General features: G+C 39.6%; 1 protein-coding gene across 17 annotated transcripts in view; it reads left to right on the top strand.

Moving 5' to 3' along the window:
- Unc13b (unc-13 homolog B) overlaps positions 1 to 25,370 on the top strand; it is a 219,848-nt gene that overhangs the window by 85,207 nt on the left and 109,271 nt on the right. For 8 of the 17 annotated variants that reach the window (XM_005078802.4, XM_040739476.1, XM_013119607.3 and 5 more), the window contains one exon: positions 24,456 to 24,491. The exons of 6 other annotated variants lie outside the window; for them this stretch is intronic. In XM_005078802.4, the coding sequence (XP_005078859.1) occupies positions 24,456 to 24,491 (36 nt within the window). Of the gene's footprint in view, positions 1 to 24,455; positions 24,496 to 25,370 lie in introns of all 17 variants that reach the window. 3 more of the 17 variants (XM_040739468.1, XM_040739501.1, XM_040739428.1) reach the window with 1 other exon arrangement.

The raw sequence follows: 25,370 nt of genomic DNA, 5'->3' as shown, positions 1-25,370 counted from the left end.
ATGTGCAAGGGAAGAATGGGCAGCTTTACAGGAGTATTTACATGAAAATTTAAAGTAGGGCCCCAAAAGTATTAATATGATTCCAGTTATCTAGGAAAAATGTATACACATGGACAGATGAAAACTCAGTGTGGTTTTAGTAGTAGCTTTCAGTGGTAAAACTGTAGCATATGTATACCTGACACACACACACACCTGAATACATACATACATACATACATACATACATACGTACGTACATGTGTGCATATTGGGTTTTTGAGATAGAGTTTCTTTGTGTAACAGTCCTGGTTGCTCTGGAACCTACTCTGTAATAGACTGGGCTGACCTCAAACTCACAGACAGCCATCTGCCTCTACATCCTGAGTGCTGGGATTAAAGGAGTGCACCACCAAGGCCCAGCTATTTCTTAATATTTGCCTTACTGTACAGTACTGATGTTTTTTCAAAGAATTTGTATTTCTAAGCTGGGCATGTAGCTCAGTAGAACAAGGACTTAGGTTTCATCCCCAGCACTGCGAAAAAATAGACAAAACTCTACTGAACACTTTTAGAGACCTGACAATATGAAGGCTGATTGCTGTAAACTCACTCTTTTAGTTTGGGGTTGGGATTTAGTTAGACCAGAGTTGATTGTTGAGCTTGATACAGTTAACATCAATAGTACCAGTGAACCCTTGATTATATGTTCTATCTGAGGAACTCTGAAGTAAGTGTTCTTTTGATAATACTCTTGAAGTTTTCCCTAATTAGTTTCTTTTGGATGTAACAAAATGTTTTTGGAGTCTGTGTAGTTCTGTTGGCAATGTGATCCCAACTATAGTTTGAGCTTTGAAATTATTTAACTTTTAAAAAGTTTTGTTAAATGTGTAAGGTGCAAGCAGGTCCCCCTCATCAGCCTACTCCTCTCCATCTTCATTTCTTCCTCCTGCCTCTTTCCACAGGGTATGAACCATTCCGCTTCTCTTTCCTTCCCATTCTCCACCACATAATTGCTCATCACGATGCGGCCCACCTGCCCTGTGCCACAAGGTGCTGGGAGGGTCTGTGGATATCCCACCAGTCCGAGCCTTGAGGATTCCAGCTGGCTTGTGGGTGGCTAGTCCCCATCTGAGCAGAACTCCATGGGGCAGGTGTGGATTTCTTCTCACCAGCCAGGGCCTTGAGGACTGGCTGGTGTGTGCCTGGCTAGTCCCCATTGGAGCAGAAGTGCCCAGTTATGAATTCTTGATGCATGGTGTTACGAAGTGCCTGTGCCCTCACTTCCTACCACAGGTTCCCCACTTCTAAAGTTACTGAATTAGGGTGAAAACCTGTCTGTTTGACTTGAAGGTCCATGTTCTTTCCAGCGAACCACCCAGTATTGGCAGACATTGTATAGGATACCATTTGTGCAGAAACATGCTTTTCTTACTTATTTTCTCTTATTTTCTTTTCCCCCCCCTCTCCTTATCTCCTTCCCTTTCTTTCTTTCCTTCTCCTCTTCATCCCCCATTTTATTAGAGTTTGTGAGGAAAACCACACTGAGGACAGGCAAGCTGTAAAACCTAGCTACTGCTGGGGGAGAAGAGAGTTGGAAAGAGGTAGAATGTCATGCTTTTTGAGTTAGGGTCAGTAATGGAGGTCCTAAAGCAGCTGCAGAGAGGGGATAGGGTGTCTTCAGAGAAAAGAGCGAGGAAGCCCAGGGTATCAGAAAAGCATGATTAGGATTTCAGTCAGTGTCTAAAGAGGAGATATAAAGGGAAAAGGAAAAGATATGTCTTTGAGTTAGAACTCAGAAAAGTTGGTAGGCTTATTAGCAGTAGTCTCAACAGCTGCTGCCCTTTTCTGTATTTCAAAAACAATTTATTAAAACATATGTCTATTTACTCTGCTATACTGGTAGACCTAGCATAATTGTCATCAGAGAGGCTTCATCCAGCAATTGATGGAAACAGATGCAAACCCATAGCTAAACATTAGGTGGAGCTCAGGGAATCTTGCAGGAGGAAGGAGACGAAGCATTGTAAGAACCAGAGGGGTCAAGGACACAAGAAAACCCTCAGAATCAACTAACCTGGGCTCATAGGGGCTCACAGAGACTGAACCAACAGTCAGGAAGCTTGCATGGGTCTGACCTAGGCCCTCTGCATGTATGTGACAGCTGTGTAGCTTGGCCCTCTAGTGTGACTCTCAACAGTGGGAGCAGGGGCCATCTCTGACTCTTGCCTGCTTTAGGAATCCTTTCCTCCTACTGGGCTGCCTTGCCCAGTCTTAGTATGAGGGAGGTGCCTAGTCTTATTGCAACTTGATATGCCATGTTTGGTCGGTATTCCTGGAGGCCTTCCCTTTTCTGAAGGAAATAGAGGAGGAATGGATCTGGGAAAGAGAGGAGGTGACAGGAGTCGGCTAGGGAGAGAAGGGACTGGAAGGAGAAGAGGGAGGGAACACTGCAGTTGGGATGTAATGTATGAGAGAATAATTTAAAAAGGGGAAATAATATAATTCTATTGAAAAAGTATGTATATTTAGTAGAAAAAGTTTAAAGTAATATAGGGAATGTAGTAGAAGCTTTCTCTTCCCTATTTCTACTCCTTAGCCCTTTGAACCTCCTTGCCCCAGGCAACTGTCACTACAGTCATTCAGGACATTTTATAATTGTCCGAATGTATGTATGTATGCATGCATTGCTTTCTCCCCATCTTTTGAGTTGGCTTTTGAATATGATATACTGTAGTGAAATGTCCACAGCCATCTTATATTTGATACTGGAATTATTCTTATGTACTGTCATAGTTAACTTCAGATGTCAGCTTGACACAAACCTAGAGTTACCCAGGAAGAGGGAACATCAACTAAAGAATTGTTTCTATTATGTTAGCCTGTGGGTGCATTGTCTATAGGGTATTTTCTTGATTGTTATTGACAGTGGAAGGACTAGTCCATGGGGAGCAGTACCATGCCAGGATCTGGGCTATATAAGGAAGGTACCATGCCCACTTGTGGGTTTTATCTAGCACATCAAGCAAACCTTTTTTTGGAAGGTATTAACAGATCACTAGCTTCCACACACCCAAAAGCTAAAATGTGATCAAGCGCCACGTGAAACCTACACAGAGACTTCCCTGCTTTGTTATGATCCACCCTTTCCTTCACATTGCTTTTGGTCATGATTGCTTATCCTAGTGACACTAAGGCAAACCAGAACAGTTAGTGTCTATTTTAAAGAGTTTGTTGAAGCTCTAGGAAATAGCTTGTTTATTTCTAGCTGTTTTTCACAATTGAGATCTGTTTCTGGACTTCTGTCCCAGAATACAACGGGAATACTTCCCTTATTTTCCTCCAGTGACTTTGGCATATTTGCTATGAACTGAGAATTTTTGACAGTTATATCCAGAGAATGTGTCAGTTTCCTCACTAAATTTGAATACTTGATGGTCACTTTGCTTAGGCGTGAAAGGGGTTGCTTCCCCCACCCCTCAAACATACCTGTCCTTGCTCTTTTTATCCTTTGTTGATCATCTTTAATAAATTTATTTAGTAGTTTTCTATCCAGCCACAGTTTCCCCTCCCTCCTTTCTTCGCAGTCCTTCCCCCACCTCTCCTCTACCCACCCATCCACTCCTTCATTTCTATTCAGAAAAGTGCAGGCCTAATCCTTGCCTCTTTTCAATTTAGTTTCTGTTAACATTTAGTCTGTTTGCTTGTGTCCCTGTCTGTCTTTTTGCCCCCCACCTGTGTGTGTGTGTGTGTGTGTGTGTGTGTGTGTGTGTGTGTGTGAATGAACTCACATGTGTTTCAGAAGATAGCTTACAGGAGACCAGTTTCCTCACCACATACAAATTCTGATCATCAGACTAGGTGTCAAGTGCCATTACCCACTGAGCCGTTTCACCAGTCCAAGTTGTAGGTTTTGAAAACAAGTTTGTTTGTTTTCCTTAGAGACAAGATTGCTCTGTGTAGCCCTGACTGTCCTGGAACTCTCTCTGTAGACCATGGCCTTGAACCCAGATATCCAGCTGCCTCTACCTCCCAAGTGGTGGGATTAAAGGCATGTGCCACCACTGCCTGGTGAAAACAAGATTTTAAAATAGAACATGTTTACTATAAAATTTTTAAATGACTCAGAAATGTATGACAGAGAGCAAAAAATTATAAATATCCATTCTCTACTCTAAGATGACAACTCTGTGGTTTGGTATATATTCTCCCAACTTGTTATGTTTTTCTCCTTTTTTCCCTTCTCTTTTTGCTGGGAATATAACACAGTGCTTTTCAAGTGTTAGACAAGCACTCTGTATCACTGCTCTAAAGAAAAGAATACAAGTAAGATGCAGGTTATCCCAAGGAACATTTCACTATGGCTATGTTTCATGAAGTTTTAAAATTTCATTTATTTAAGTTGCACACGCACCAGGACAGCTTGTGGGAGTCAATTCTCTCCTAATATGTGGGCCTTGGCCAAGTCTTTAGGCTTAGCAACAAGTGCCTTTATTCACTGAGCCATCTCTTGGCATCATGGGTGTTTGTACTTACAGAACAAAAGCAATTCAGATACACTGGTGGAAACTGAGGTGGGTAGATCATAGTAAAACAAGCAAGTCTCTGTATAGATTTCAGATGATACCTGGTGACATTTTAGCTTTTGGCTTTGTGGAAGCTAGTTGTCTGTTAATACATTCTAAAAAGGATTAGTCTAATAGTTATGAGTATACCATAGGTGGGCTGTGAATGGCTATTAAGGGAATTGTCCTAGTTTCATTCTGTTGCTATGATAAAACACTGGCCAAAAGCCACTTGGGGAAGGAAAGGCTTCATCTTACACTTTTAGGTTACAATCTGTCTTAATTAGGGTTTCTATTGCTGTGAAGAGACACTGTGATCACGGCAACTTCTATAAAGGAAAACATTTCATTTGAGTGGGTTGCACATTCAGAGGTGTAGTCCATTATCATCAGGGCAGGACATGTGTCGTGCAGGCAGACATGGAGCTGGAGAAGGAGCTGAGAGCTCTACATCTTGATCCGAAGGCAGCAGGAAGTGGACCGTGTGCCACAGTAAGCATATCTCGAGCAAAGCAAAGGAGACCTCAAAGCCCATCCCCACAGTGACACACTTCCTCCAACAAGGCCACACCTACTCCAACAAAGCCATATTCCCAATACTGCCACTCCCTTTTGTGGACATTTTCTTTCAAGCCACCACACGGTCCCTCATTAAGGGAAGTCAGGACAGGAACTCAGTGTAGAAACTGGAGGAATTCGGCTTGCTGACGTATTCACTGGCTTGTGCTCAGCTAGCTTTCTTATATAGGTCAGAACTTCCTGCCCAGGCTTCCTGTATCAGTCTGTAGCCAAGATGATGCTCCACAGACACGCCCGAGGCAAATCTGAAGGCAGTTCTTCTGTGAGGTCTCTCTTCCTAGGTGACTCTAGGTTGTGTTGAGTTGACTATAAAAATTAACCAGGACAGGGCTAAAAGCCCAGGATAAACTGGCTGTTGGTCTGTCACTTTGCAGCCTTACACAGTCATGAAGTTGGGATCACTTGTAGAATCTTTAATTCAGGTACCCCCTTCTCCAGAACTTATTCTAACATGGACACACACTGTAAACATTTCCTAACTCCCCCCCCCAAGAACTTAAAAAATTATTTTTTCTTATTACTTGAGTGACAGAATATTTCCACCATGAAAGCATGAGGGCATAGTCTTTGGTTTCTTAGTCTTACTGTCTGATATTTTAGGTGCTGAGAAATGAAACTTGGTGCTTTGCTCCTAAAGGAACTCATCTCTTCTGGGTTTTAAGAAAATACTATCTGGCCTTTCTGAGGGGAGGGGGGAAGCATCATTTGAGTACTTGTTGAAAGGCACCTTGGAGGGGCTGAAGAGGTGGCTCAGTGGTTAAGAGCACTGATTGTTGTTCCAGAGGATCCAGGTTTGGTTCCTAGCACCCACAAGGCAGTTTATAGCTGTCTATAACTCTAGTCCTAAAGTAGCTGGCATTTTCTGGCTTCTGTTGACACCAGACACACACGTCCATGTAGGCAAACTACTCGTACACATGAAACTAAAATTTTTTTAAAAAGGTGGCTTAGATTAGAAATTTATTTTCTTCAGAAATTGTGGATTCCTAGGATGCCTCCATAATATCTTAATGTAGCTATCTTAAGCTAAATTTCTATTTGGCCACCTGAGACATGAGGTTTACAGTAAGTGAGCTTGTCACCTATATTGTGAGGTAGCATAAGCATTGGACTTCTCATGTTTTGTTTTAGTGGGAATAATGACTTTTCTCACATTGCTTAACAAAACAAAACTGTTGAATTTTCCCTTGTTTCTCTTGGGAAGCCTTGAGTTCACAGACTAGCATTACAGAAAAGAACCCAAAACCTGTGAGTTCAAAGGGTCCTCTCTCAAGGCCTTTTCTGCCTTGACGGCTTCTAGTGAGCTAGAATACAGTTACGAATTATGCTGGCTTAGTAAAGTGGTAGCAGGTTCTCTAAGATCCATGGCCTACTAGCTCTGGGAAGTTGGCAGGTTTTCAGGGCCAATGCCTCTGAGCGGTAACCAAGGACAACAGAAATAGCCTGTATTGTTTTGGGAGTCTCTTGGATGACCAACAACTGGAAAGAGTAATGGTAAGTAAAATATCAGCCATTCAGTGGCTTCTTGTGTTCCCAGTCCAGGACTGGGACTCCCAGAAGTAGAAAATGTGGTAGTTATGAGCTCTTTGGAATGCACCAGTGATACTATTTTAGTGGCAGTGTAGTGCAGTCTGTCCCAGGACTTCTGTCAATAAGAGTGGGTGATGAGCTTCACACTATACATATGGTAGCAGTGGAAGCAGTTGATATTGATGCTGATTATAGGTGCTGGCAAACAAAGAAAGGGGAGAAACTGTAACAATATGGTTTGGCTGATAAAAATAATGCTAATTGTAGTCTTCTGACTCATTTATTTATTTCTATCCTGTCTTCTCCCAGAAATTTGAGGTAGATAATTGCAGTCATTACATTAGCTTATTATGTTCTATTACAATGCCATGCAGTTATGCTTGTTAAGAATGTCAGTTTAATGTATCAATTTGACTTGATGACAATAGGTCAGTGTCTTTTCTCAGGCTCAGTATGTGTTGTAAGTACATTAAGTGTAATTATTCCATAAATGTTATCTGATGGCTTTATAGGTTTCTTTAATATAGAGTGAGTGATAAGTGAAGTAAATTTGATAGAATGCAATTAACACAATAATTGTAAATATAAAGAATTGGCAGAATTGCTCATTACAGAAGCAGTTATTAGGTGTTTCTTTTCTTGCCAAGAGACATGTTAAGGTAGCTTAAGTGTAGAGAGGAAGGAACATGCAAGCAGTACCATGTGATGAATGATAAAGGTAAATTGTTGAATGAGGCTGGAGGAAGAAAATTCAGATTGGATATTGTTAAGAAAAGCTTTCCAAAAATAATATCTCACCTGAAGCTTGCAGCTTACATATGTTCTGTATATATTTACATATATATATAACACATAATCTATGAATATAATATTATACATGTTTTAATGCTCCCAAAATCTCCTTTGGTCTACTTACTCATCCTTTCTTCCTATCAGATCCTGGTATAAGTTGAGTCTTAAAGGATAAGTAGGAGAAGAGTTATAAGTATAGTAATCAGACATGTTGAGCTTTTTACAAGTTGAAATTTCTGATTGGCTTGAGTGTAGAGAAATGAATGCAGAGGATCAGAGAGGAGGCAGGGGCATGCAGAGAGCTTGTATCATGAAGGCTTTGAATAACAAGACATTTGTACTTTATCCTGACGACAACGAGGAACCTTAAAGGACTTTCTGCAGAGAATTGAAGCTGTCAGATGTCACTGGTGATAGTAATATGAGCAGTTTGCTTCTTTAAAAAATCTTTTTGAATTTTAGAAAAATCTGTTCAAAGAAAATTTATACTCCAATGGGATACTGCATTTGGAACAAGCCTACTTAGACATTGTGAACAATGTTATGAAACTATTTTCAAAAGCGTATGGTATTCAAATACACACGTTTTGGGCATTAAGATGAAAGCTAGGAGTGTAAGGAATGTTTGGAACAGAATATAAAATACCTCACTCAGCTTTACTTCTACACAGTAAGAATGGCATGAAGTTTTTCAGGTAGTGATTGAGTTAGGCTAGCCAGTTTAAAAAAATGATAGCAAATATGTTTGCAGTGCTGTGATATAGCTGCCTTGTTTACTTTGTAAAAGTCTGTATTCATTAATAAACTTACATGCCATCATTAAAAATCTTGTTGATCATAGAGTATTGCACACATATGTAGACAATGTCACAAAACAAATGTGTGGTTTAACAAATTAGTATAATGCAGAAAACAAGTGAATTTTTACAGCCATCCCAGAGAGCTCACTAGTGCACACTTCGCAGTTACAACCCATCCCCTAAAAGTTACTACTATGTTGGCTCTTATGATGACTTTTCTTTTCTTCTAAACATTAGCATCTGCTTCAACCTGTTTATTATTCTTTTTAGTTCATTTTATAATTATAAAAACATTTTGAAGCAGAGTTTCACTACATAGCCCAGATTGTCCTTGAACTGGAGACCTTCCTGGCACAGTCTTCTGAATGCTGGGTTACAAGCATGTGCTATCACCCCAACCTCTTATAATTCCTTTTTAGTCTAAGTGTTTCCCTTTTGCCTCTTAATTTTTTCCCTTGATGTTTGCTTGTTGAGGATATTAGGCTATTTCTGACATGATTTTGTTTGACAGAAAGTTTCTTACATTCTAGATTTTGTTTAGTATGTTTCAACCTATTTTACTGTCCTTGTGTTTTTTGTAAATTAGTAGTTGGGGCTAGAATGTTGATCATATTTAAGTATGTTGTATCTATAGTTGAAATATATTATAATTTTTTTAAAACTTTGTACCTCTTGGTGGACATTTGGCTTGCTCCTACATTTTGTTAACAAAACACAATGTAATTGTGAGAAATTTAATGCGAATATATCGTTGTTAGAATATGCATTGGGTCTCTCTTCTCCTGTTATATATTCTTTGTGTGTATGTATGGAAAATAGAGATTGACATAAGATGTCTTTCTCATTGTCCACCACCTTATTTTTAATATATATATATATTCTTTGGGAATTTCATCTAGTATATTTTGATCATATTCTCTCTCCATCCCCAGTTCTTCCCTGATCCACACACTCTTCCCATCCCACTCAATTTTTTGTACTTTTCTTTTTCCATCTTATTTTTTAAGGCAAAATTTCTCATTTACATGGGAGCTCATTAATTTGGCCAAACTGACTGGTTAGAAAAATTCAGGGATCTTGTAGCTCTGATCTCTGTCTCTCTAGTGCTGGCATTGCATGTGTACCTCACTAACCTAACTTTAAGAAAAAAAAAAGAAAACCAAACCTTTTTCTGGTGTGTCTGATATGTACATGTTTGTATGTGTAGTATAGGCATGTGTAAGTCACAGGCACAAGTAGAGGTCAGATGACATCCTTGTCTTCCACCTTGTTTTGCGATAGAGTTCCTTGTTATGTCACCACTGTGTATGCCAGGCTAGCCGGCCTGTGAGTTTCCTAGAATTCTCCTTTCTTTGTTTACAATCTCATCGTGGGAGTGCTGGGATTGCACATGTATGCTACTGTGCCTGGCTTTACATGGGTTTTGATGATCCAAATGCAGGTCTTCACATTTGCATAGCAAGTACTTTACCCAGTGAGCTATCACCCCAGCCTCCAGTTTTTTTTTTTTAATGAGTTCTGGGGGATCAAGTTTATGTCCTCAACCTTTCATCCCAAGCACATTATCAGCTGAGCCATCACCCCAACCCTCCTATTCTGTATTCTTGTACCTTTGTTTTATTGCTCATAGTTGTTATGTGTGCTTATTTGATTAATATTTGTTTTTGTTTCTGGGTCATAATTTTTATGAGTAGGAAAATGTTCATGTATCTAGAGAAACTATAGTCAGTAAATATTCATTGAATAAGTGCATTGTTATATACAGAATTAATTTTGTTAGGTACTATCAATTACGTTTGAATTGTAATAAAAAATAGATTTATGTTCCTGTTGATTTTTCACGTTTAGCCACACTGGCTCCTCTACCTGGCTGAAAGGTTTCCTTCTCAGTTATTTCCTTCTATTTACATTTTGTTTTGCGTTATATTTTTATTTTTATCTTGTGGGTCTTAGGATTGAATATTCTGTTTTGTGTTGTGTTTTTATTTTTATCTTGTGGGTCTTAGGATTGAATATTTTGTTTTGTGTTATGTTTTTATTTTTATCTTGTGGGTCTTAGGATTGAATATAGACACACTCCTGTCCCTTATACACATTTTCCAGTTTTTGAGACGGTGTCTCACTGTGTAGATTGACCTTGGACACACAGAAATCTTTCTGCCTCAGCCTCCCCAGTGGCAGATTACAGATATGAGCCACCATGCCTTGCTTATGCACATTTTGAGGTACTTACATTCTAGGTTCTGTTCTAGGTGCTTAGGATATATCAGGGAGCAAAACAAACACAAACTTCTCTAGTAGCAGGATTATAGGCAATGGCCAGAATGATTAAGGAAGTCATAAAACATGTTAGATAGTAGACTAGTGAAAGAGTAGATGGGGAAGCCGGGCATTGGTGGTACACGCCTTTAATCCCAACACTCGAAAAACCAAAAAAAAAAAAAAAAGAGTAGATGGGGAAAAGCATCAGAGGTATGTTAGAATTGGAGACAAATGGTGCCGATAAGTAACATGATGAGAATATAGGTCATACTGAACAGAAGACATTTAAGACGTTTGAACGAAGACTTTAAAGGGGTAAGAGAATTAGCATTGGCTCTCCATGGAAAGTATAATTCAGGAAACAGTTGGGATGAAGGTGACTGTTGACAGCACAGGGTAGTAGTAGATCTGCTAGATTTTGGGAATGTTTATTCTTGATTTGTATGTTGATTATATGAGTGTGCTCACAGTTTTATTCAACAGTACAATTATCATCATCATGTACTTTTCTGTGCCTTATAGCTTAGTAGAATTTTAATATTTAAGTTAGGAAATTGTCTTAGTTTGCTTTCTATTGCTGTTATAAAGACCACAACCAAAATTGACTTAGTAGTATAAATGGAGTTCTTAATTGGTCTAAATAATAAAAACTCAGAGTCAGATGTAGAGGAAAATGCGGGAGATCGGAGAGAAGAAGGATTAAGCCAAAGCCATATTACCTCATTAGCTTCCCAGTGGAAAGAAAGCGAGTTCCTGTTTCTTCCCACTTATAGCCTCTCTCTGCCCAGCCATCTCACTTCCTGTCTGTCTTTATAGGCCTCCAGACCTCTATGGTTAGCTAGTGGCAAGCTCCATCCTCTGATACAAACTTTATTTGTACAAGCAAGGTATCGCCACAGGAAAGAAAAGATTTATTTCAGCCTGCAGTTGTAATTAATCATGAAGGGAATTCAGAGCAGGAAGTGAAGGCAGCAACCTAGAGGCAGGTACTGAAGCAGAAGTCCCGCGAGACTCTGCTTATGGACTGTTCAGGTTGCTTTGTTTTGAGGCACCCAGGACCGCCTGCCCAGGGTTGGCACTGTCTTCAGTGAGTGGGGCCCTCCCACATCAGTCACGAATGAAGAAATGGTCCTACAGATTTGCCTATAGACAAGACACTCTGATGGAGGCATTTTATTAGTTAAAGTTCCTTTTGCCAAGTAACTCTAGTTTGTGTCAACTTGTTAAAACAAAACAAACAAAAAAATAGAAGTGGATATTGGTCATTTTGTAATACCTTAGTATTAACTCAGTTTAAAAAAAAAAGATTTGTTTTATGATCATTGTTTTGCGTGCATGAATGTCTGTGTGAAGGTGTTGGATCCTTTGGAACTGGAGTTACAGACAGTTGTGAACCACCATGTGGGTGCTGGGAATTGAACCTAGGTCCTCTGAAAGAGCAACTAGTGCTCATAACCATTGAGCAATCGCTTCAGCCCAGCTAACTCAGTTTTCATCAACGTTTCTTTTGATTTATTAAAATGATGAATACACTAATCAGTTTCTACTGAAAATCATCATTGCCTCCAGGTAATATACCCTGCTTGGTAAATCACCTTTTTTTTTTTTTTTACATACTTAATGCTAGAATTGATTTGCTTTATTTCACAAGTAAGGTTGGTCAATACTTTGATTGCTTTTAGTTATTCTCCGATGCTGGGTTTGAAGCACTTTTTTTTCTTAAACAGTCTTGTTTTACATACCTATCTCAGTTCTCTTTTCTTCCTGTCCTCCCACTCGCCCCGCCCCCACCAACTCCTCAAAGGTGTAAGGCCTCCTCCTATGGGGAATCATCAGAGTCTGTCACATCCCTTTAGTTAAGACCAAGGCCCTCCCTCCTGTATCTAGACTGAACAAGGTATCCCAGTTCATGCACTAGGGATTAATACTGGTTTCACTGCTAGTGGCCCCACAAACTGCCAAAGCCACCCACTGTGACCCACATTCAGAGGGCCTAGTTTGGTCTTATTCAGGTTGTCAGTCCAGAGTCCGTGAGTCAGTGAGCTCCCACTTGCTCAGGTCAGCTGTTTCTGTGGGAACCCCCAGCATGGTCTTGACCCCTTTGCTCATGTTATTGCTCCTCCCTCTCTACGACTGGACTCCAGGACCGTGGCCCAGGGCTTAGCTGTGGGTCTCTGCATCTGTTGAAGCACTTTTCTTAACTATGGGTTCTTTTCTGTTGTTTTCCAGAGAAAGAAATTCTGTGGTTCTTGTTTAATCTCCTGTCCAGTAAAAGGGGAAGGAGTCATTTCTACTGCTTGATTTTATGTCCTTTCTGAGCTATCTGGTAATTACTACAGTTTAGTAATTTATAGGTGAGCCCTGTCATTGTATGGGTAGATCATGATTCACATAGAGTCTGGGTCACAAGTATTCTGGCATATAGTCATAGAAAAAACCAAACCAGAGCAAAAAGCAACCAACAACTAGGACCGAATTGTTAATTGGTAATGTAACAGTTGCCTGGGGATGTTCTATTGGTGATTATAGACCTTATTTTTTAATGTGACTATTTCTGATTATTTTACATTGCCACTATAAACAAGATTAAAAAAATACAGAGCCAGAGAGAAGGCTCAATCTATAAAGGCATGTAACTCAAAGCTTGCCAAACTGGGTTTGATCTCTGGGATCCACCTGGGAGAAGGAGAGAATTGAGTCCTGCAAGTTGTCCTCTGACCTCCACACATACCCTGTGGCATAAGTGTGCCAATCCACATTCATGCGTGCACCCAAAATAAATAACCTAAAATTAATAAAATTTAAAAGATAAAGCATATAGAATTAGAGAAATGTGTGTTGATGTAGCCCAGTCAGCCAGCCTGGGCATAAATGCCAAAGGCTTACCTTAAAAAAGAAAAAGGCTATCTGTATTGAATTGGGCTCTAGAGTGGCTAGAATAAGACATTTTACATTGGGGTTGCTACAGAAAGAGGTGCAGAGGGACACACAGAAAGTAGAAGTGTGTGGAGGTAGGAGACACCTCGTGGAGTTGACTCACTCACTTTCTACCACGTGGGTTCAAACTCAGGTCTTTAGCCGTGATAACAAGCTTGCTTACCTGAACTGCTGAGCTGTTGGGCTCAGTGTCTATAATTTTTTTAACTTGTGTAATCACAGGGAAGGAATCTTCAGCTTAGTAGCATAGTATGGGTCTAGCCATCTTCTCTCCATTAGCACAGGAGAATTGTGCTTTGATATGAGAGACCATGGTTTCTTTTTTTGTAATGTTTCATGATTTTAATAATTTTTAAATTAATTTTTATTTAAATTAAAAACAATCTTATTTTACATACCAATCCCAGTTCCCTCTCCCTCCCATCCCCCTATTCCTCCAAGCCCCCACCCCCACTCCTCAGGGAAGGTGAGGCATCCTGTGGGGAATCATCAAAGTCTATTACATCATTTGGGGCAGAACCTAGGTCCTCCCCCATGTATCTAAGCTGAGAGAGAATCCCTCCATAGGGAATGGACTTCCAAAGCCCATTCATGCACTAGGGATAAATACTGGTTCCACTGCCGGAGGCCCCATAGACTGCCAAGGCCTCCTAACTGACACCCACATTCAGGGGGCCTGGTTTGGTCCTATGCTGGTTCCCCAGCTGTCAGACTGGGGTTGGTGAGCTCCCACTTGCTCAGGTCAACTGTTTCTGTGGGTTTCCCCAGCATGGTCTTGACCCCTTTGCTTGTCATTCCTCCCTCTCTAAAACTGTATTCCAGGAGTTTGGCTCAGTGCTTAGCTGTAAATCTCTATTTCTGCTTCCATCAGCTACTGGTGAAGGCTCTGTAATGGCATTTAAGGTAGTCATCAATCTCATTATAGGGGAAGGGCATTTAAGGTAGCCTCTCCATTATTGCTTAGACTTTTAGTTGGAATCATCCTTGTGGATCTCTGGAGATTTTCCTAGTACCAGATTTCTCATTAAGCCCATAATGGCTCCCTCTATTAAGGTATCTGTTTTCTTGCTCTCCTTCTCTATTCTTCCCCCAACTCAAGCTTCCTGATCCCTCATGTTCTCCTCCCCCTTCCCTTCTCCCTTCCTCTTTCTCCTACCTCCATCCGTTACTCCCCCTCCAGATTTGCTCAGGAAATCTTGTCCCTTTCCCGTTCTCCAGGGGCTCATGTATGTCTCTCTTAGGTTCCTCCTTGTTTCCTAGCTTCTCCGGGGTTGTGGATTGTAGGCTGGTTATCCTTTACTCTATGCCTAATATCATATGAGTGAGTACATACCATGTTTTTCTTTTTGAGTCTGGGTTACTTCACTCAGGTTTCTTCTAACTCCATTCATTTGCCTGCGAATTTCAAGATTTTGTTGTTGTTTTTGTTTTCCCCAACTGAGTAGTACTCCGTTGTGTAAATGTAACACATTTTCTTTATTCATTGTTTGGTTGAGGGGCATCTAGGTTGCTTCCAGGTTCTGGCTATTACAAATAATGCTGCTATGAACATAGTTGAATAGATGTTCTTGTGGTATGAATATGCATCCTTTAGGTATATGCCTAAGAGTGGAATTGCTGGATCTTGAGGTAGACTGATTTTCATTTTCCTGAGAAACTGCCATACTGATTTCCAAAGTGGCTGTACAAGTTTGCATTACCACCAGCAATGGAGGAGTGTTCCTCTTTCTCTATGTCCTCTCCAGCATAAACTGTCATTGGTGTTTTTGATTTTAGCCATTCTGACATTTGTATCTCAGACTTGCTTTGATTTGCATTTCCCTGATGGCTAACAATGTTGAGCAGTTTCTTAAGTGCCTTTTGGCCATTTCAGATTTCTCAGCCCATTATAGTCTGTTTCATAGGGCTTCTGATTTTTTTTTGAGTTAATCTTGTATCCTGCTACTTTGCTGAAGGTGTTTATCAGCTGTAGGAGTTCCCTGGTAGTTTCTCTTGTCATTTATGTGAACTATCATATCATCTGCAAATAGTGAAAATTTGACTTCTTGCTTTCCAATTTGTACCTCCTTGGTCTCCTTTTGTTGCCTTATTGCTCTAGCTAAAACTTTAAGTACAATATTGAACAGATATGGAGAGAGTGGACAACCTTGTCTTGCTCCTGATTTTAGAGGAATCGAGTTGAGTTTCTCTCCATTTAGTTTGATGCTGTCTGTTGACTTGCTGTATTGCCTTTATTATATCTAGGTTTGTTTCTGTTATCCCTGATCTCTCAATAATTTTATCATAAAGGGATGTTAGATTTTGTCGAAGGCTTTTTCAGCATCTAGTGAGATAATCATGTGGTTTTTCTTTTTCAGTTAGTTTATATGGTAGATTACACTGATGGATTTTTGTATATTGAACCATTCCTGCATCTCTGGCATGCAGCCTACTTGATCATGGTGGATGGTTTCTCTGATGTATTCTTGGATTTGCCAGTATTTTATTGAGTATTTTTGCATCAATGTCATGAGGGAGATTGGTCTGTAGTTCTTTCTTAGTTGAGTCTTTGGGGGTTTGGATATCAAGGTAATTGTAGCCTCATAAAAAGAGTTTGGCAATGACCCTTGTGCTTCTATTGTGTGGAACAATTTGAGGAGTATTGGTATTAGTTCTTTCATTTTCTTACAGAATTCTGCACTGAAACCATCTGGCCATGGGTTTTTTTTGGGGGGGGGGAGGAGACTTTTGATGACTGCTTCTATTTCATTAGGGATTATAGGTCTATTTAAATTGCTTGTATGTTCTTGATGTAATTTTGGTAAGTGATACCTATCCAGAAAATTGTCCATTTCCTTTAAATTTTACAGTTTTGTGGAGTATAGGTTTTCAAAGTATGACCTGATGGTTCTCTGGATTTCCTCAGTGTCCATTGTTATGCCCCCCTTTCATTTTTGATTTTGTTAATTTGCATGTTCTCTCTCTGCCTTTTGATTAGTTTGGATAAAGGTTTGTCTATCTTGTTGATTTTCTCGAAGAACCAACTCTGTTTCTTTGATTCTTTGTATTGTCTTTTAAGTTGAGGTGTATTTCTTGTATACAGCAGAAGGATGGATTATGTCTTTGTATCCATTCTATTAGCCTGTGTCTTTTTAATATGTGAATTAAGACCATGGATATTAAGGGACATTAATGACCATTGATTATTGATTCTTGTTGGTTTTGGATTTGTTGGTGGTGGTAGTATTGTGTGTGTGTCCCTCCACCCCTTTGCTTTTGGTAATGTGGTATTATCTATTGCCTATGTTTTTGTGAGTGTAGCTAACGTCCTTGGACTGGAGTCCAGTAATTTTTGTAGGAGTGGATTTGTGCATATGTATTGTTTAAATCTGGTTTTGTCATGGAATATCTTGTTTTCTCCTCTATAGTTATAAAAACTTTGCTGGGTATAGTAGTCTGGCTGGCATACATGGTCTCTTAGTGTTTGTAGAACATCTATCCAGGACCTTCTGGCTTTCAGAGTTTCCATTGAGAAATCAAGTGTAATTCTGGTAGGCCCGCCTTTATATGTTACTTAGCCCTTTTCGTTTGCAGCTCTTAATATTCTTTCTTTATTCTGTATGTTTGGTGTTTTGATTATTATGTGGCAAGGGGACTCTTTTTTTTTTTTTGATCCAGTCTATTTGGTGTTCTGTAAGCTTCTTGTACTTTCATAGGCATGTTCTTCTTTAGGTTGGGGAAGTTTTCTTCTATGATTTTGTTGAATATGTTTTCTGTGCTTTTAATCTGAGCTTCTTTGACTTCTTCCATACCTATTATTCTTAGGTTTGCTCTTTTCAATGTGTCCCAAAATCTCCTGGATATTTTGTGTTAAGGATTTGTTGGACTCAACATTTTCTTTGGTTTATGAATCTATTTCCCCTAGTGTATCTTCAACATCTTAGATTCTCTCTTCCATCTCTTGTATTCTGTTGATTATGCTTGCATCTGTAGATCCTGATTGTTTACCCAGATTTTTTATTTCCAGCATTCCCTCAGTTTGTGTTTTCTTTATTGCCTCTATATCATCTTTTAAGTCTTGAACTGTTTGAATTGTTTGTTTTTTTTTCCCCTCTTGGCTTTCCTTGCTTTCTTTAAAGATTTGTTGATTCTTGCATTTTTAGTTTGTCTTTTCAATTTTTTTGTTTTCTTTTCCTTCATTCTTTAGGGGATTTTCTCATTTCCTCCTTAAGGTCCTTTATCATATTCACAAAGTTGTTTTTAAGGTTATTCTGCTTCATTTGTGTTAGGATGTTCAGATCTTGCTGGTGAAGAACCCCTGGACTCTGGTGGTGTCATATTACTCTTTGTTGTTGAATGTGGTTTTTTGTTTGTTTGTTTGTTTGTTTGTTTTTTGAGATGGGGTTTCTCTGTGGTTTTGGAGGCTGTTCTGGGACTAGCTCTTGTAGACTTGGCTGGTTGTGAACTCACAGACATTCACCTGCCTCTGCCTCCTACATTCTGGGATTAAAGGCATGTACTACCACCACTCAGCATTGAGTGTGTTCTTATACTGTTGTCTTTCCATCTCTTCTCCCAGTGGGGGCAGGTGGGGGTCTCTCCTTGTGGCTGCAGGGCCAAGGCTCTGATGGTGCCAGCTTTTCTGGTGGATGCTTGATGGTCTGCCTCCAGGACTCGGGGATTGATGCTTATTTGATTTGGAAGCCACAGAGAGAAATATAACTTGCAATAAATTATTAAAAGGGCAATATATGGCTAGAAGTGAGACTTATTTTTTTCTGAATCTAGTTGTATGCTAAGTAGATTGAGTGGGACAGCAATTAGAAGTCTGGGGTCTAGCAAAATTCTGTAGTAAGCCTGGTATAAAGTCATAAGTGTCTTCATAGGGATGTTCAGACGCTGGGGAAAAGCTAAGAGGAAGAAGACGTCAGCCAAATTTCTCAGGCTTATTGACAGATGAGATATATGAGAGATGAAGTAAAAAGGAGTTTGGGGGATGGGCCTGTGGTTTTTGGTTTTGCATTGTTGGGAGTTAAGTAGTTTTAGGTTTTAAGGTGTATTTGCTAGTGCTTCTATATCAGAGAGCTTTTAATATTGTAAACACTATGTCTTTACCTGTGGGTACTTGCAGTATTGTGATTTATAGAAATGAAAATGTATTTATTTATTTGTCTCTGGTTCCTTACAAAGAGCTTCCAGTGCCTCAGTATGCCTTGGTACAAACATCTATGTGTTGGGAGAGTGACAGCACCTATAGTCAGGATCCTTTCAGATCTTGTCTTAAATGTTACTTCATCTGGCTGTTATCCGTATACTTTGTAGTATTCTTTATTAAAAACTGATGAAACAAGTAAAGTCTGCCTTTGATTTCTTTGAGTCATCTTAGCAAATAATCAGACCTAAGCCAGGGATCCTGACAGTCCCAGTTTGCAGCTGATTTGTCAGAAGCATGTACCTGGATTTTTTATTTATGTCTGAGGTGGGTGACAAGTTTTGTGAATTGGTTTTTCTTGGGAATCTGATAGTGGATTAGCTTAGAGATATATTATGTGTTATTAACTATGCTTTCAGGAATCGTTCCTTTAGTTCAAGACATGTTCAGTGTTGTATTGAGTGTGAAAGTAGCAAAGTGGTGTGAATTTTCCAATCTCCTAGAGAGTGCTAGCTAGCTTTCTAGAGTCTTCTAAAGGTGGGGCTGACTAATCTTCTGGTAAACATGTGGGCAGAGAGGTTTGAGGCTCTTCAGAAGTGAAAACATTAGTATGCACGTTAAAGTAGCCGTCTTTATACTCACTGGCACGTGTGAATGTCCAGTTTGAGAGTGTTAATGGCTTAAGCTGGTAGGATACTGTTTACCAATTCTTTGCTGTAGTGCATTTGGTTATTGTCTTTTTGTTGCTTGTATCCCTTTGGCATTCAATATCTTTTCTTCTCTGCTCACATTTGGTATCTTATTGGATATATTGTGGAAATTTTTTAAAATTTATTTTTAAGTTTAAATTTAGATTAGAAACAAGGTTGCTTCACAAGTCAGTTCCAGGTCTCTCTCTCCGTTTCCCTCCCCTCCTCCTGTGCCCTCCCCTCACATCCCCCCCAATATCCCCTCATTTCCCCAGGGAGGGTGAGGCCCTCCATGGGGGTGTCCATAGTCTGTCATTTCATCCAGGGCAGGGCCTAGACCCTCCCCCAAGAGTTCAGGGTGAGAGTGCATCTCACATTGTTGGATGGGAGTCCAAAGTCCATGTGTATACTCAGGATAAATACTGATCTACTACCCAAGGCTCAGTAGATTACCTAGGCATCCTCACTGACACCCCCATTCAGGGGGTCTTGAGCAGTCCCATGCTGGATTCCCAGGCATCAGCCTGAGATTCAAGAGTTAACCCTTGTCAGGTCAGCTGTTTCTGGGGGTTAAACCAGCCCTGTCTTAATCCCTTTGGTCATCAGTCCTCCCTCTCTGTCACTGGATTTCTTGAGTTCAGCTCAGTGCTTAGCCATGGGAGTCTGCCTCTTCTTTCATCAGCCACTGAATGAAGGTTCTGTTTCCCAGACTCTCTGGCCATGGGATTGTAGGCTGGCACTCCCCAATCTATGTCTAAAATCCATATATGAGAGAATACATGCCATGTTTCTCTTTTTTTGTGACTGCGTTACCTCACTCAGGATGGTTTCTTCTAGTGTCATCCATTTGCCTAAATCACAGGATTCCATTGTTTTTTTCTGCTGAATAGTACTCCATTGTGTAAATGTACCACATTTTCTCTATCCACTCTTCGGTTGAGGGGCATCTAGGTTGCTTCCAAGTTCTGGCTATTACAAATAATGCTGCTATGAACATAATGGAACAGACATCCTTGTTGTATGAATGGGCATCTTTTGTATCCCCTTTGGCATTCAATACCTTTTCTTCTTTGCTCACATTTGGTATCTTATTGAATAAATTGTGGAAATTTTTGATGCTTCCTCCTTCCATTGCATGAACTTCTAAAAAGTTTGTATTGTGTCTTTCTTTTTGTTCTTTTTTATCCTCCTCTCATGTATTTTAGCTTTCACTCATTGAAATTTCTCATTGAAGTTACTATTAACTTCTTTATTTCTAAATACAGCGGGCCTTTTCAGTTTTGATTGTTCTCCTGACCACTTGTGTCCTGTCTAATTGACTTTTTTTGCAGATTCTTGTGAATTCTTTTGCTTGTTTCAGAAGACTTGTTTATTAATGTGTAATTCATATACAGTAAAATTTGGCTTTCAGTATATAGTTAGGAATTTTAGCGAACCATAGTTTGCAACCTCCCCCATAATTGAGATATACAGCTGCTTTCTCATCCCTAAAACTTCCTTGTACCTCTTCATAGTCGGCTTTTTCCACTTTTAGCCCATAGCAGCAGCTAATCTCTGTATCTACACAGCACACAGCTTTTTGAGTCTGCCTTCTTTAACTTACAATGTGTTTGAGATACACCTAGGCGTGGCAGCGGTTCATCCCTTGCTATTCTTGACTAGCATACTACTCCGAATGTGCCAGTTTGTTTACCAATTTATCAATTGAAGGACATTTCTATTTTCAGTTTTTGTGACTCTAAAAACTGAAACAAGCAACTGAAAATTCCTGTACAGGTTTTTGTGTGAGCATGTTTTTGTTTCTTTTGGATAAAAATCAAGTAGGGATATAACTGGATTATATGATGTGTGCATGACCTTACAAGAAATGCCAAGAACATTCTCTAGAATATTCTGCACTTTGTATTCTTTCTAGAAATGTGTAAGAGTTTCCGTGTCTCCATGACCTCACAGACACTGTATTGTCAGTTGTTGAAGTTGGACTCTCCCTCTTCTTCCTCCTTGTTTAAAAGGTGATTGTTATCATTCTTCTTTTTGTAACCCCTTTCCCATATTGTTCTCTTTGGTTTCTTGACAACGGTCTTGCTTCATAGTTCAGGCTGACCTTGAATTTGTGACCCTCCTCCTTCAGCCATCTCAGTGCTGAAATTACAGATGTGTACCAGCATGGCTGGCAGTTAATTTGTTCATTTGTTTTTCTGTTTGTTTGTCTAAAAGTTGAGCACATGCTAATAGAGTGCTGTTCTTCTGAGCTATATCCATAGCTTTTTTTTTAGTCTTAATTTGCAGTTGTCCACAGTGTTCTTACATACCTACATTTTTGTATTTATTCATCCATTTGTAAGTATTGATTCTGCCTTAAAAACAATAATAATAATTATAATAATATGTGTGAGAAAGAAAGAGACTTTGTGCTTGCCAAGGAATGCATGTAGATAGCTTTTCAGGAGTGATTCTCTCCTCCTCCTCACATCTTTTTTTTTTTTTAGACAGATTATCTACCATGCTGCTCACACCAGCTTCAAGCTGATTCTTTTGTTTCCATATTTCATTTTACCATAGGACTAGCTCATTAGGGAGTCTGAGATGTGGGTTGTGTCCTGTCTGTCCCTCACCCCATAGGAGTACTGGGATTACAGATGCCAGCCAGCACATCTGAATTTTGTGTGGCTTCCAAGGTTCAAACTCCGCCTTTAGCCTTGCAAAGCAAGTGTTTGGATCCACTGAGCCATCTTAGCTGAGCTGCTTTCCATTAAATATTATTTAGACACAATACAACAAAAGAACAAAACAGAAAAAGCCTTTTCTCTATTGGAATTTATATTCTGAAAACTTCAAAATCTCTGCTCCCCATGTCTTTTCTGAGTACTGTATTCAGATACCCAGCTGTGTGTTGAACAAAACTCATTTAATATATCTAGTAAATACCACAGTTAATAAGCCTAATTTTCATTTGATCTTGCCCCTCATCCTGACCTCTTGTTTATATGCGTCTTCTCAGTGATTGTTGCATTCATTTACTAACACAGGCTAAAAAGCTTGCTATTGAGTTATTCATCAAACCTGATTGATTTTTTACCTTCAGAATGTCTCATGGATCTATCCATGGCTTCCTACCCTCTCTGTCACATATATAGGGCAGGCTGTTGACAAATGTGTACAGCAGATTCCTTACCAGCCCTACTGTACCAGTAGACCATTGGTCACACTGCACCTCTGTTCTCTTTATGAAATGGAAAGTTGGGTCCTATCTCCTTCCTCTTAAAAGATGCAGTAGCTCTCTTTGCCTTCCAGATAATCCCACTACTAAAGATGCCCTGTGATTGGGCACTTTCATAGTAAAACTGTTGGAAACTAGCTGGATTAAACTAGTATTATTTCTGTTAACAGTGTTACTGTGCTGAAGTAGTGAGAATAGAGACTAGCTCATTAGAGAGTCTGAGATGTGGGTTGTGTCCCGTCCTGCCCCTCACCCCAGGGTTAGGATGGTGCCAGTATATGGGATCAGATTATACATTCAATTTCTTTATGTAATGGATACATACTTAATTAAGTAGAAGAAACTATGCCCTGTGTTGGAATTCTCAAGGAAGAAGCAATGTCTGCAGGGAGATTTGCCTTTGGGCTCAAAGTTACAGAAACAGCCTTGTTACTTGCGTGGAGCAATGTATGCTAAGATTCTGTGTCTCATATTTTCCCCCATTTTCTTAAAAAAACCCACAAAGTAATTACCCTCTATCAGTTGCTATGGCAGCAGTACTATAGCCTGGGAGAGTTTTCTTTTTATCCCCTACCCATGACTAGACAATTAACCAATTACAAAAAAATATACATGACACACTAAACCAATGTACCATCTCTGGGGAATGATAAGAGGAGACATATACAGTAGGAAGAGGGTGAGTGCTCAGGAAGACAGGGCTTATTAGTGATCAGCTAAACAGCCTTCGATTTATTAGTAGTCATGTTTGCCCAGAATAAATCATCAGGTGAATGCAACCAGCTGGGCTTGCCATCAGCTGATACCCCCAGAGCTTTGGGTCTTACTGTAAAGTTTCAAGATAGCCACACTCCCAAAATTCTGAGGGTCTTTTGGGCCTTAGGATTGTTAAAGAGCACAGGTAAGGAGTTGTTTTCTTTCTGCCACCTGTTTATTGGGAACCTATAAGAAAAGCAAAGTCCTGGTAACCTGACAAGCCAACACATGATAGCTGTTGACCACATTCCAGGGACTAAGCACTTGATCTGCATTTTCTCACCTAATTCTTATAGAGATACAGAGGAACTCATGCTGTTATTCTCCCATTACAGATGAGGAAGTATCTGCAATGATGTTTTCAAGATCATATTCTCAATAGGTAATAGAGCAGGAGAATTGAGTTTTGACTTTAAAGCTCATGTTCCTAATCAGGAAGCTAAATTATTTCCATTTCCCTAGGAATAACTGCTGATCTTTATCCAATTTTTTGTTCCAAATTCAGTTTGGGTATATGAAAGAATTTAAATTTAACTAGATTTTGACTTTTTACTTTGAAAAGTAGATAGAAAATGCCTTTATTTTCTTCGATCCTTCAACTGTGTATCTTAATTAAAATGTTAAATGTAATTCAGAAAAAGTGGCTTCCTCTGAGGATCCAATATGCTAGGTTATTTCTATTACATATTAGAAAATTAGAGGATAAGTTTTTAAGAGCTAGATATATTACCCTTCCCCACTTTTAAATGCCTTCTGTAGAAAGTAGCAGGATTGATCTCAGCTGGATGATCACTCTTTTGTATTTGTTATGATAGCTGAGTTTCTAATGGATATACTGTGGCAGGCCCAAGCTTGGAGAACCTAGGGACAAGGAAGAGCTTTTCTGAGACAGGACATCAGGGTTTTATTTTGACTAAGCAAAGATATATGAGCTCCTAAATGATGATATCCTGAGAGACCTGGAAGGAAGTTTGCAGGGTACTGAATTAGCAGTTTTATTCTATAGTAAACTGTGAAGAGCAAGAATATTTTCTTGTTTGCCTCATGCTTTTTACAAGCTAGATAATATGTAATATAAAGTCCTTGCCCCACAAGTGTAGTAGGCAGGAGAATGGTAAGGCATATTAAAATTGGTGGGGGGAGGAATTATCTTTTAAATACTACTAAAATTATATCAGTTATACTTCTTTTGCTTCTTCTTTGTGGTTTCCTTAGGTCACTGGACCTATTTGGGCTGGGGAGAGCATCAGAGTACGTAAGCATTTCAATTCCTTATCATTTTCTAGATCATTTTCTTTTGTGTATGTGTATCTGTGTCTGTGTTTACGTGGGTGTGGCACACACATGTGCATGTCACAGTGGAACAGTGGGAGAGGGGAGGTCAAAGGACAACTTGTAGGAATTGGTTCTCTTCTTCCACCATGTGGATCTTGAGGATTGAACTCAAGTCATCAGGTGCCTTTACCTGCTGAGTCATTTGCCAACCCAGTTTTCTTGATTTTTTTTCCCTTTTAATATTTTCCCTCTCAGCTATGAAGTTGAAGCTGGATATTCATGCATATCAGTATATGTAATTCAGTTCTCTTTTCTTTCCATATTTAAATGGAAGCAGAGGGTAGAGTAGGTAGAGGGAGAGAAAGAAGGAAAGTGATTGATTAGAATGAAATTTAAATACCAAAGTTGCAGTTACAACCCTAGTAGGACTATGGAACTTTATTCCCCAGACACAAATAGTGCCACCAGCCTTTGGTGTTGGCACTTTTGGTCTCCTGACATAGGAGTGCTATGACCAGAAGAAGGTTCATTCTGAGCTGAACTAGAGACAGAGTTATTGTTGTGAATTTTAGTATGGCTGTGTAGTGATAAATCTGGGAAGATCTACAGAATAGACTGATGTTTCTGGTTTATTAGTCTAGCCTTGTGTCATTTTAGGAAATGAGAGACAGAGGTTATGGTTTGACTTTTCCTTGAGTCTACCTTTGTTCTTGAGCTTGGAGAGCAGGCAGCTAGTTCTTTTCAGCAAAATGGCTCAATTCTAGACTGATTTTGTCCATGGATAGGATAAGAACCAGTCTCAGTGATTAGGTATCCAGCAGATACATGGTCAGACTTAAATGGCCATTGTCATTG

This window comes from Mesocricetus auratus, unplaced genomic scaffold, assembly GCF_017639785.1.
Source record: "Mesocricetus auratus isolate SY011 unplaced genomic scaffold, BCM_Maur_2.0 Super-Scaffold_6730, whole genome shotgun sequence".
NCBI classification, from domain to species: domain Eukaryota; kingdom Metazoa; phylum Chordata; class Mammalia; order Rodentia; family Cricetidae; genus Mesocricetus; species Mesocricetus auratus.
This window is presented reverse-complemented; position numbering and strand designations above follow the sequence as displayed.